Below are 13,330 nucleotides of genomic sequence, written 5' to 3' on the forward strand. Positions count from 1 at the left end.
TATTAGGATTTTTTTCTGTGCCATAAGCAAAAACTACCAGGCTGATTTTCCTGAAACGCGGTGGAGGAGTGCAGAACTGGCCGAGGCTGAACCCAATAAATTTTGGGGTGGGATTCAGGAATGTTTTTGCACTTTCTTAAACATGGCAAAAAATTTTGACATTTTCATTAATGGTGCAGGAAATATATTACTTGGAAAAGTCCAGCATATTTGGAAATCTATCCAGATATATATGATGATTTGCAGATCCACATACACTGGAAGAGCGGGCTTGGCAGAGGTCTGCACTCTCAGAGCAGAGGTCTTCACAGGTCCAAAAATGCACACCCGAAAAAAAACCACAAAGAAATGTACTTACCCAGAACTGATCCAGCCCTGGACTCACAGGTCTCCTCACGACTGAGAACAATGTCTCAGGTTTTGTTGCTGAATTTGTGTGGAAATAGTGGGAGACTGCAGTCCAGTCAGAACTCCCCAGACTCCTGTAGGTGGGGATCTGTGAGGAACGGCGGAGCAAAGCTAAACTGGACCCATCTTCTATTTGAAAGCTGGCACCTGTAGCCCTGCTGGGCCCAAACTCAGCCAGATGACACACAGATTTTATTGCTGATTGCCATTAACGCTTGTGATTCTTGGGTCGGGTCCCAGAGTTCATAGGAACTGTTAAGACCTCTAATAATACGTGCTGTATCCCCCAATCCTCAAAGAGTCCTTTGAAGAAGTCTGGACCAGATGAAATGTCCTCACTTTCTAAAAATGTTCCTCATTTTTCGAGATCTTTACAGAGATAAGAGTGTACACAAGCGAGCGCCCGATAGCATGTAGCTGCTCCTGACTCTGAGTGTCTGCGTTTGACAGCAAAGCCTGGTCAACAAGGTGTCTCGCAGGCAGAGAGTGGACATGAACCTTCTGTTCCTCAACATTAAAGTACGACGAGCACAACTCCTCGGCGACTCACTGGATGAGGTAAACACACCGGAACCCAGACATGACAGCCAGGTAGCAGGTCAAAGGTCATGTGCTGCCTAAGACAACACAGCTTTATTGGATATATTAAAGTGTAACGATATTAAAGACATGCCTGCAAATGTTTTGGAAACTGGAATGTCTTCATGACGAGAGGAGAAAATCTATTTTTGGAACTGTGTTTGTAACGAAAGAGGAACTGAGACATTTGTGCTGTGGAAAGTGTGGGAGGGCGTTCACGTCCTGCAATCATAAACTGAAATTGCCATTGCTAATCTGAACTGAACAATAAATCTGATTTTGAAATCTGAATATTGGTTTGTCAAACGAGAGAGATTCAGCCCAAATGTCTGCGTTCTATATTTGTGCATGTTTAGTTCCTCGTGAAGATTTTCGTGATGAAGAACCCTCGCTGTGATGTCAGGAGCAGCAGTGGAAAAGATTGCAGGAACTAGCGGAATCAAGCTAGCTAGCCTGTAGCTCATGGAAAAAAAACTGGTGGAAACTGTCAGAATTTTTGGTCAAGGGACAAAGACATGACAAAGTCTAAAACACCTTGAAATAGAAACATGACCTTTACCCTGCTGGAGCCTCACTGCACCCCATGCTAATTTTGAAAAATGCTATTAAAAAAAAAAGGGGGGGGGGGAGCTCAATGACACTGTTGGCTGATGTCTTCCTGCCTTTCACCCCCCCCCCCCACACACACACCCAGTCACACACAGCCCATAAATCAGTGCATCCTAAATGAAAAGTGCAATGAAAAAGAGTAGAATAACAGGAAACAATGAACCAACATCCTTGCCCTCATGTCATTCCTCCTGAAGTTGACCAGGAAGCGGTGTGACTTGAAGAAGAAGTTGAGAGTGACATTTGTCGGGGAGGCGGGGCTGGACATGGGCGGCCTGACGAAGGAGTGGTTCTTGCTGCTGGTTCGACAGATCTTCCACACAGACTATGGTGAGCCACACTTTCCTTTTCGTCTTATTAAACATTTTGACACATATGAACAAATCAGGGAATAATGTCAGAAACGTTTCGCTTGTCCCGATGTCTACTGGGCCCCGCAGTGTTTGACAGGCCTAAACCTGATTTCAGCCCTCCAGTAGACTTTAGCGGAGGCAGAGGGTCGTCAGCTGACCCTGGTCTTGGTCTTGGGTGCAGGAGGTACCAAACAGGCTCACTGACCGCAAAGCTTAAGAGCCAGGCTTGTTGGCAAGTCAGCCGGAGCGCATAGTCAACCGCAGGGATGGCGTCACATAGACATTGAAGGTTGCAACGCTGATTCATCTCGGACTTGAACAACGAGCTGAGACCACTTTCTGTCTGAGACTTAATGGGTTCAGGTACTTGTTATAATGCCACCTCACCAGGAAAAGTCAGTGTTCACCAGAAGCTCCTAGTGAGAGTAAAACCTTTGTGAAGAGCCCACGGCGACAACTAATTTAGAACAAAGCATCGTACGTCCAGGCCTCATCAGAGCAGGACAGGTCCCAGATATCAGGATCTGGATGGCGGTGCACCTCAGTAGGTGGCGCACTGGATTCTCCTGAGAAACTGCAAATGATTTCTGAGGAAGTACCTGTTGAATCTGTGTTCTTACAGTAGGACTTGAGGTAAATCATGTTTGATGCAAATTCAACGGAACATCAAGACATTCTGTATTGAGAACAAGTGGAAAGAAAAGCAGCATTTTATGGGATAAAAACGGAAAGTACATTTTTATTAGCCGGAGATCTCAGAGGAGGAGTGAGAGGTTGGCGAAACTGCAGCAGGAATAAGTGTCAGATGACTAAGAAAAGTTTTCAGTGTTGGTTTTGGAAACTCGGTGGCAAACTCTCCTTTCAAACTGGAGCTGCTCTTGTTATGGCTGTTTTCCTGTCTGTCTGTTTCTCCTTTCAGTTTACTGTCCCGTCTTACCGACCGTCTGACTCTAATTACCTCTGAATCGCATTGTCTCTGTGTGGTGCTTTATTTGTGTTTCTTTGTCTCTCTCATTTCCCTTCTTCCTCTTCTGTCTTCTCAGCCTTTTTTTTTTGGCGTTCAAGCACAAGTGAGCTGGAGACCACACATGCCAGGGAGCGTGGCTCCCAGTAGCTGCAGTGCTGGGAAACCTGCTGTAATTTCTTGGAGCTTCTATTCTGTTTCTATGTATTTGTTTCCATTGGCACTCATGAAACTGCGACAGGCAATCCCTAAAGTGTATAAGTAGAGTTTGGTGGAGGTGTAGAAGGACGCGCGTTTTGTCCTGTGACACTGATATTGAATATCACGGTGTAAAAGCTCATATGTGCACGTTCCCTGAACTGAGCTGAATCTGGGAGTGGAGGTAACACCCATTTCTGACCTGATTCACAGTTGAAAGCTCATCTGACAATGATACGGTTATGAAGACTAAACCTTCTTGAGCTGTCAAAGTAGGAAGTGTTGCATATTTTATCAAAAATATATCCAATCAGCTCTTACTGTTTTTTTTTTTTTAACTAGTTTACCAAAACCCATTCAGACATCGTGCAGATTGTGAGGTCACTTGGCCACTAGGTTGTTGGTTTTGCAGTCAGAATAAAAAGTAACTAAATAAGTAACAAAATGTTTTTGTTTATTTTTATCACTTCAGATGTTGCCTCATAATCCTCAGGATTTAAGTTTTCAGTGAATTAAATAGAAAGTAGCACAGGAATGAGTCCTAAAACCTGAGGCACGTCTCAAACCTTTGCTTCCAAAATACAAGGTGAAAGTCCCATTGGCTGTTTTGTTTGGGGAGGCCGTGATCATGGGAACTTCTGGATTGGCCTCCAAAAATGGATCATCCCTGCACTTCAGTGACCGCTGTGTTCACATCCGGAGTCTCAGTGCTGATGGCTCATTCAGCAGGATGTTTTATGGGGAAAATTTACCAGGAGGTAAACAAGCACGGGCCAAAGCTGGGATGCAGGCCACCGCTAACTCAGGCTAGCTCCAGAGCAACATTGCCTCCATTATGCTTCATGAGAAGTGTAGTTCCAAAACATAGTAGTAAACAATGACTAAAACACAAAGAACACATTCATACAGGGCACTTTCAGTCTGTTTTCAGTTAAAGTTTTTGTGGCACGTTAGCACGGCGGTTAGCACGGCGGTTAGCACGGGAAGGTCCTGGGTTTCAGCTGCTGACCGTCCCCAGGTTTTTTCTGCTGGGTTTGCCTGTTCTCCCCATGTTTGTGTGGGTTTTCTCCGGGTGCTCCAGTTTCCGCCACCATCAAAGAGATGTATGTAAGGAAGTTAATATTCCCGTCAGTGCCTCTGACCAAGGCGCTGGTTGAAGGAGCTGAAGTTGGTCCCCAGACGCTGCACGTGGCGTCCCACAGCTCCTCAGAGGATGCTGCTGAATGAAGGGGCTACACGGCGCTGTAATCTGTAGAATGACAATAAAGACGTTCTTTTCTTCTAAATCTTCAGTCCATGAAACAAGCATATAATCAAACCATTTAACATCTACGCCCTTAGTACCAAACAATGTCAGCAAATCCACTCTGATGTCAACTTTACTTTTGGTGGCTTTGCTGTAGAGCATCAGACGACTGACTCCTCCTGCTGGAGCAACAAACCACAAACTCCCAGCATGCCCTGTGACAGACAATCAAATTTACAATAAAAAGGAGGAGGACAGAAAACTGGTCTTTGTCTGATAAAAGCGATTCTTCACCCAGAAAGGTTTTTTCCCCTGTCGAGTGCTCAAAAGTGAGGTTCTTGAGCTCATAAATATGTTTTCCCACTGATGTGTTACGACTTGGTGACTCCCAAATGCAGAAAGAGCCAGCCACTGCTAGCTTGCTTGAAGCTAACCGCCACTGATGGCCAACTACAGCAACACTGTCCAAAATGTCAGTTGGGATCTCAAGCACATAATCTGGTGTAATGCACATTGTCTTTATTCAGCCCTGTGCTCAGTAATCCATAAACACTGCAACATTTGTGGTGCATTGCGGTGTGCCAAACCCCAGAAGAAGAGCGAAGTGATGTCATTAGTTGTCATTTCTGATCATGGCGCTGAGGGTCTCGGGCGTCTGTAATGTGATCCGCTGAGCATAAGAGGGAGCTGAAGGTTTTAACTGATCCTCTCACCACAGGTGTGTTTCCACACCCCAGTTCCCTGGAAGAAACATTCGCTTGTCACATGATTTTTACAACGTTGTTAATGTTCAGTCCTTCTGAATTTACATACAAAATATTTGGATGGAAACCAAGCGAGCGACGGTCTGTGCGACTGCCTCCCCTCCTCCTCTTCTGGCTCTCTCTTTTCAGTTGAGTTGTTCTTTCCATCGTTTTTCCATCTTTCCGTTGTCGTCTGTGTTTTTGCTTCCAGGGGACGTCTGCCCAAAGCAACACACTAAAGGAAAGCTGTGTTCCCCTCATTAGCAGTGCAGGGAAAGCCCCCGAGTTACCACACACACACACACACACACACACAGAGGCAGGTGTACACGCACACACACACACACACACACACACACACACACACAAGCTCTTTTTATGTGCTTGGTGTGTGTCTGCCTTCAGAACAGACCGCTGCTGTTCTAGAGCTTCATGGTTCTGTTGAGTTCTGCTGTAACAAACCAACTGACTCCATGTTAAATCAGTCTTTTCTCACTCTGGAAGGACGTGATTGTTTTCTGGTTGAACACCGGCTATGAATGTTGACAGGCTTGAATGTTGACAGGCTTGAATGTTGACAGGCTTGAATGTTGACAGGCTTGAATGTTGACAGGCTTGAATGTTGACAGGCTTGAATATTGACAGACTTGAATCTTGACAGGCTTGAATCTTGACAGACTTGAATCTTGACAGGCTTGAATCTTGACAGACTTGAATCTTGACAGGCTTGAATCTTGACAGACTTGAATCTTGACAGGCTTGAATCTTGACAGACTTGAATCTTGACAGGCTTGAATGTGGACAGGCTTGAATGTTGACAGGCTTGAATCTTGACAGGCTTGAATCTTGACAGACTTGAATCTTGACAGGCTTGAATCTTGACAGGCTTGAATGTGGACAGGCTTGAATGTGGACAGGCTTGAATGTGGACAGGCTTGAATGTGGACAGGCTTGAATATTGACAGGCTTGAATGTGGACAGGCTTGAATGTGGACAGGCTTGAATGTTGACAGGCTTGAATGTTGACAAGCTTGAATGTGGACAGGCTTGAATATTGACAGGCTTGAATGTGGACAGGCTTGAATATTGACAGGCTTGAATATTGACAGGCTTGAATATTGACAGGCTTGAATGTTGACAGGCTTGAATGTTGACAGGCTTGAATATTGACAGACTTGAATATTGACAGGCTTGAATCTTGACAGGCTTGAATATTGACAGGCTTGAATATTGACAGGCTTGAATGTGGACAGGCTTGAATGTGGACAGGCTTGAATGTGGACAGGCTTGAATGTGGACAGGCTTGAATATTGACAGGCTTGAATATTGACAGGCTTGAATATTGACAGGCTTGAATGTGGACAGGCTTGAATGTGGACAGGCTTGAATATTGACAGGCTTGAATGTTGACAGGCTTGAATATTGACAGGCTTGAATGTGGACAGGCTTGAATGTTGACAGGCTTGAATGTTGACAGGCTTGAATATTGACAAATTTCTTTGAAACTCTACCTTTTGGATTCAGTGTTCATCCAATGACAGTAGACTCAAAAATCAACTCTCAATAAAAAAGTTTTCTTCATTTAAAGATTCCTCCTCTGACCTTGTTCTTTTGTTAACCCTTTCCTGTCACGACGGTCTTTACTGTGTTTGTATCACACAACCACACACACAACAATGGAGGAACAAGACAGGAAGAGATGCGCTTTTTAAGAAGCTGCTTTTGTTACTGCAAAAGTACATCATTGGTCTTCAAGAAGCCAAACGTGCGTTTTGGCATGAGGTGCAGTTGGTTCCAGTGTTTTTAACGTGATCGGGGAAGAACCAAAGCCGCCCTCCAGAGTTGTAAAGACGTCCGCGGATTCAAACTCATTCGAAAAGGTGAGAAGCTCTTGTGAAGCACATCTGGGTACTGCTGCTCCAAGCACTGGGCTCTGAGACCAGCGCACAGGGAACGTCTAGAACATGGAGCACAGAAGAAGAACCAAACATTTAATCGTTTCCCTCTCATTCAGTGAGGAACATCATCAGAATCCCTCAATGTTCTCCTGGTGTTCTGGAGCTTGTGAATTTAGCCAGCATCTCGTCTCTGGTGGGCAAACAGAATAAAGACACTTTATCCTCTAATGAAAGCATCTTTCAGTCAAACACATGAGGCTCTGTTCTATACTTTCTATGATTGTTGATGCGTTTCCTTCCTTTCCTTCTTCTGTTTTTGTTTGTCAGGAATGTTCACCTACATGAAGGACTCGCGCTGCCATTGGTTCAGCAGTTGGAAGTGTGACAACTACTCTGAGTTCCAGCTGATCGGGACTGTATCCTTCACTTCCTGCTCCGTGTTTAGTGGACGCAGGTGAAGTCCAGTCCCCCAGGACAGAACCAGCAGTGGGTATTAATATTATATTCATGTCTTCATGTGTGTATTTCAGTCACAGCTGAGGAGATATCTGTGATATTTCCGGCTAGGTGTATCACAGTTTCATGTACTATGAGAATAACTGGATTGTGTTTCATGTACTTTGCCTCTTGTGAATTATACTGTAAAGTATTTGAATGGGCTCTGGTTTCTACTGGATTCATAGCGGTGATGTGATATTTTCAGGTTCTAACGGTATCAAAGAGGTTCTTTCATATCATGGATTTAGCTGGGCAGTGGTTTAGTCCTTGTGTTTGTGCCCTGCAGACAAGAGTGCACTGGTTTGGGTATTTCAGTGATTAATATGCGTATAGAATTGTTCAACTATGTGAGTAGCTCTTCGCCCGCAGCTGTTAAACTCAATGTCTGAGGGGTCTGAATGAAAAACCATGTATTTACAGGCCAGATGAGGGATGGATTTTTTTATTTCCCCTGATTTCCAGCAGCTGTATAAAGCGAAGCGCCTTGTGAGCTGTGGTTCAGGGGTGAAGCCGAGTCTGGATGAGGGCGTGTTGATCCCAACACGAGATAACGTCAGGAGCCCTTTTTCAGAGTAGTTTTCTATTTGAAAGAAGAGCAAAGAACAGCACCGAGGGCTTTGCTCCATGGAAAAGAAGTTTTCACTCTTCACTCTCTACCTTCTGGCTCCAGTGTCCCTGAGACAGTTCTGTGCCCCAGCCCCCCAGGACACCCGGAAACCAATCGTAGAGTGACCTCTGGTGCCAGGAAGCTGAATAATCAAGGCGGTGCTTGATAAGAGAACTCAAGTTCAGAACTCGGGGGGGGGGGGGGGGGGTACGAGTTCATCTCCTCGGAGAGGAGGAAGACCCCCATCACACCACTCAGTATACAGCCTCAGAAAGTGATGTGCAATAGAACCAGAACCGATGCAGCTGTTTAACACACACACACACACACACACACACACACACCCCGCCTCGCTCCGTCATACCATATTGTTTTTAAATGAAGAAAATGTCTCTACTTTAAACCACGGAGGAGAGAGAGAAATTGTAATATGTGATTTTAGGCTTTAAATCTTGACTCTGAACAAATCTATTTTGAAGTAAATACAGCTTTAAAAAAAAACAGAAAATACAAATAAAGCAGAAAAGCTCTGCAACTAAAACATTTGTCAAAAACAGAAACCACGTGATCTCGCACCCACGTAGTCTTACATAACACGTCAAACCGAAACAAGAAGACACAATCACCTTGTTGCTAAGTTGTTAAGTTATTCTGAGTGGATTCTGTTCTGTTCCCACTTTGGTTCTTCACTAATGATCAGAAGTAAAATCTGTTCGTTTTGATACAGATGTTCATTGTAGTTAAAGGTTCTAACGAGCTGAGTACAGACATGGAGGCAGATCTCTGTTGGGTTCTCTGACCATCAAGGTAGGAGGTCATGTGCTCTGGTTGTGGCACTAGCGCCTCCTCTGGTCAGTCAGGGTATCTGTTCATGGCAGGTGCTCCTCTCCCTCAGGTGACAGGAAGGGGCTGACAGCTGCTCATGTGACACAGGAAGCATGTGGTGGGGGTGGTGGGTGGCGTACCAGCCAGGGCAGCTTGTGGGATGAATTGGTTATTCATCGTGTGTCCGGGCTTAGATTACTCAGCGGGAACGCTCACCCTGAAGGTTCTCAGCTGATGCTGGAATGCCCTCTAGGGGACAACACATGCTAGAACTCACGATCGTGGTGTTCTGTGCCGTCAGCAGCTGAAGGCAAGAGGTGCTGTCCGTCCGTCCGTTGGTCTCTCTCCTGTTAATGTGATACTTGTGTGAAGGCCTTGTGAACACGTCCCCTGGGACTCAGAGATGGACTAACTGAGGGATGGAGGTCAAAGGTCAAGGTCTCTGTGTTGGGCTTTGATGTCTTCCTCCTGCTGGTGTGATGTGATCCAGTCAGAAAGAACCGGGTGAGGGGTTACCGTGGAGACGGCGTTACAGTAAAATACACCCTCATACTGTGTTGGGGGGTGCCAGCTAGCTAACACCCTCACACATTCTACGACACTTTGACACTATCTCTGGAGCAGCCGGGGATCAAACCAGTGACACTCAGATTACTGGCCAGCCACTCTACCGCCTGAGCCTGTTGCTGGTGTTAATGTTAATGAGTTGTTAACGTTCTGATGTTTGAGTCTGGACGCTCCTCCGCTGGCTTTCATTTGATAGACGATGGTGAAACGTTCCGAGCTCATCGATGCTGCGGAGTCGCTCGCCTGTTGTTCCTGCCGTTTGTTACATTTACTTCCACAATGCTTTGTGCGCGTGTGTGTGTGCGCGTGCGTGTGTGTGTGCGCGTGTGTGTGTGTGTGCGCGCGCACGAGCAAGCCTCACTTATAAGCCAGCTGGGAGCTGTCAAGATGTTATATAACCTAATAGCTGGCTGTTCACTGCCAGGTTAGTGTGTGTGTGTGTGTGTGTGTGTGTGTGTGTGTGTGTGTGTGTGTGTGTGTGTGTGGTTGAGGGCAGATACAGTGCGTATGTGAGGAAAAACAGTCAGATTGGGGGAGAAAGACAGAAGATATAGAGGATGGGTGGACAACTTCATGTGTGTGTTAATACATGCTCCTGTGTGTGCGTGTTTGTGTGTGTGTGCATTCTGGACTGTTCCAAGCATGTTCCACATTTGCACTAAGAGCTCATTTATTAATCCGCCTTGATCCTGCTTAGTTGTCATGGCAGCATTGCATCACTATGGAGATGAACAGGAAGAGAGAGAATGTAAACGAAAGAATTTGGAAGCCATGTTTCACTTTACATTCACTGCTTTTCTCTTACATTGGACGTGTGTGTGTGTGTGTGTGTGTTTGTGTGTGTGTCTCTCTCTCTTTGGAATGAACTTCATGATTATGGTAGATTCCATGTCGCTGTCTACGGTTTGTAAGAGGGAGTTTATTTATGTGTGTATCCCCTACCAGCAATTAATAGTTCACAGACCCACACCCTCAACCTACACACACTATTACACAACATATGGCCAACACATGTGGCAGCTGTGTGTGTGTGTGTGTTTGTGTTTGTGTGTGTGTGTGTGTGTGTGTGTTGCAGGTGAACAGGACATTTGGGACATGAACTCGCCGTTGCTCGGCCACACACACTTTAAGTTGCACAAAAAGTCATTTAGTCAACATTAAATTCACTCTGCCACAAGCCTAAACACACACACACACACACACACACACACACACACACACACACACACACACACACAGCCAGGCAGGCTCAGCAGCCTCTCAAGTGCATGAAGTCAGTTTTTATGTTACGCGGCATGAGCACCAGCCGAGCCTTTAGCTGCTTTCAGCCTGATGTCATCAGAGTAATTCATTCTAATGGCCTCTCGGATTTTCAGCGTCATGTTTTTATTAGGAATTAGAATCAGCTTCTGTTCCACTCGCCTGCTTTCTCTTTTTATTCTGTGACAATTTTCTGAAGAAATGAATCATGGTTCTGAAGTAGAGCAGCGTGTTTCTGCTGCAGGAACTCCTTCCTCCACATGTCAACAACTTCTCAACATGGAAAAACAACCTTGTGGAGTGTTCTTGTTCGTGTGTGAAATAGAACCCTCCATCACTTGATCGTTGTCAGGTGTTTGGTGAAAGTGGAGGAGGACACACGGGGCAGGGAGAAGCTGGGGACTTGATGTATTGACACTTCTAAAACAAAAACTGAACCCTGCTGAAAGAGGACCAACATGGACAACAACACACGAGGGCCAACTTAAGTGAGCAAACCATTTACTAAAACACAAATTCCACTCATCACCAAATAAAAAACAGGTGGGAGAACTGGAGGGCAGTGGATGACCAGACCAGACACAGGTGATCACTCAGAGAAGGCGGGGAGCAAGGCAGACAGGAAGGAAAGCAAAGATCTGATGCAATCAAGGAACAAAGATCCAAACTACGAGTCCAAAACTAAAAATCGATATCGCCCAGATGGGATTGTGACAAGATGAACTCCCTCCTCATGTCGCAAAGTCATCACATTTCAACAAACCTTTTTTTTCCCTTAACAAGATCAGCAGTGGATTTCTTGAGTTTCCATTGCTGCTTTTCCCGATGGTGACTCAGCTTCCTTGAGATCTGTGAGGACGGCAGAGAGATGCTCAGTCACGTCAAATAAGGGAAAGATTCGCATGAAATAAAGTCTGCAGTTCATTCAGAGGGTTTGTAATCTGATTAGACACAAAAATCCACACGTCAATGCAGTTAATGAGGTGACGAACATTGAATTCACGTCTGATGCGCCGCCTCTGTTCAGCCGTGTTGCTTTCACTGTCTGCATCTAATTTTGTGAGCATCAACGACAGCAGCTCTGCTGAGTGGAGATTCCCAACCCCTCGCCTGCCCTGCTGTGAACTCACTTCTCGTTCTTCGGGGGTTTTGATGCAGATGAAGAGAACAAAGACGTTCTCAACTGTCTCCTAAACTCGCCAGCCAAACCTGTTCCTGCTTAGATACAAGAAGCGTTAACTTGTGAGCTTTTTCACTTGTTAGTACAGATTTTACAAAGCTTGTAACAATGTGTTTGTTTGAACACGCCTCCTCCTTAACCTCCTATCTCATCAGCTGATGGGCTTAGCCGTCTACAACAGCATCGCTCTGGACATCCACTTCCCCCTTTACTGTTACAGGTAAGTGTGTGTAGATGTGTGTGTGTCTGTGGGTCATAGCGGCGTCCACAGCCCGACGCCAGGCCCGTGATCATGGAGCTGAAAGTGCTCGCAACTCCCGACACCCCCAAACATTTGCACCCTTGCCAGTTTGCTCCAGCACCTACGCCAGAAACCGCAGCAGTGTGAGGGATTGAAAGAATAGCTCCAATATAGTGATGCGTGTAATTACCCAGCTGCTCTGTGTATTATATTGCTGTGTGTAATTATATAGCTGAATCTGTCCTGGGTGTTTATTGATTTGCTGCTATTTCCATGAGGAATGTGAATTCCTCTCTAGTTTTTAATTAGGTTCTGTTTTCAGTTGCTTCTGACCAACATGTTCATTTGCTTTGTTTAGTTTTAGTTGTTTTTGTGTGAGTGTGATGTAACCTGCCTCTCTTCCTGTACAGGAAGCTCCTCACTCCACCTACTGTGCCAGGCGACCAAAACGCCCCGGTTGGCATGGCAACGGCCACCCTGGACGACCTGCAGCAGATCATGCCGGTATGTGCTGGTGGGAATCTTGAGGTGTTCTACACTGTGATGTCCCCCTGGTGGCTGGACTAGATCCACTTGATCCACTAGATCCAGCTCAGAGCTGGTGGGAGGCACCTTAAGGAGCTGGTGACCGGGTTCTGTGAAGACAGGAGTCCATGTTGGCAGATCTTGCCTTCAGAGAAGTAAAAGTCATTTCAGTCATAGTGCCACCTAGTGGTTACAGGAAGTAGTATTTGCATCACGGTGCAGCATCAGTCTGCTCCTTCATGCGAAATCCAAATATTTCCAGGTTTCACAATCCTCTCGCTCTAGAACATCCAGACAGTCAAGTGAGCTGCGGTCGCTCTGCTCTGCTTTCAGCTTCAATTAGAGCCCGAGCACCAAAGTGCCGGGGCCCAAAGGTTCACCTGTACGGAGGTACGAGCCCCCTGAGTGCCTCTGGTTCTTCGTATTCTCACACTCCCTCACTTTTTCTTTTGCCCACTGGAGAGAACGATCTCGCATTAGTTAGATTTATCACAACATGAAACAGTTATGCCAGTATCAGCAAACACTCGCTGTATGACCTCGACTAATGAGGTCATGTGTGCAGCTCCTCCTCTGTGTGTGTCTCCAGACTCGTCAGCTTCCACTCCAGCGTAATCATGTCAGGGTGG

General features: G+C 45.8%; 1 protein-coding gene across 4 annotated transcripts in view; it reads left to right on the forward strand.

The window, feature by feature from the left end:
* hectd2 (HECT domain containing 2) overlaps positions 1-13,330 on the forward strand; it is a 45,358-nt gene that overhangs the window by 19,368 nt on the left and 12,660 nt on the right. For all 4 annotated transcript variants that reach the window (XM_086180791.1, XM_086180789.1, XM_086180790.1 and 1 more), the window contains exons 12-16: positions 859-966; positions 1,794-1,926; positions 7,326-7,414; positions 12,091-12,155; positions 12,587-12,680. In XM_086180791.1, the coding sequence (XP_086036917.1) occupies positions 859-966; positions 1,794-1,926; positions 7,326-7,414; positions 12,091-12,155; positions 12,587-12,680 (489 nt within the window). The remainder of the gene's footprint in view (positions 1-858; positions 967-1,793; positions 1,927-7,325; positions 7,415-12,090; positions 12,156-12,586; positions 12,681-13,330) is intronic.

This window comes from Aulostomus chinensis, chromosome 16, assembly GCF_037954235.1.
Source record: "Aulostomus chinensis isolate RoL2024-O1b breed Wild chromosome 16, RoL_Achi_v1.0, whole genome shotgun sequence".
In the NCBI taxonomy this organism is placed as follows: Eukaryota; Metazoa; Chordata; class Actinopteri; order Syngnathiformes; family Aulostomidae; genus Aulostomus; species Aulostomus chinensis.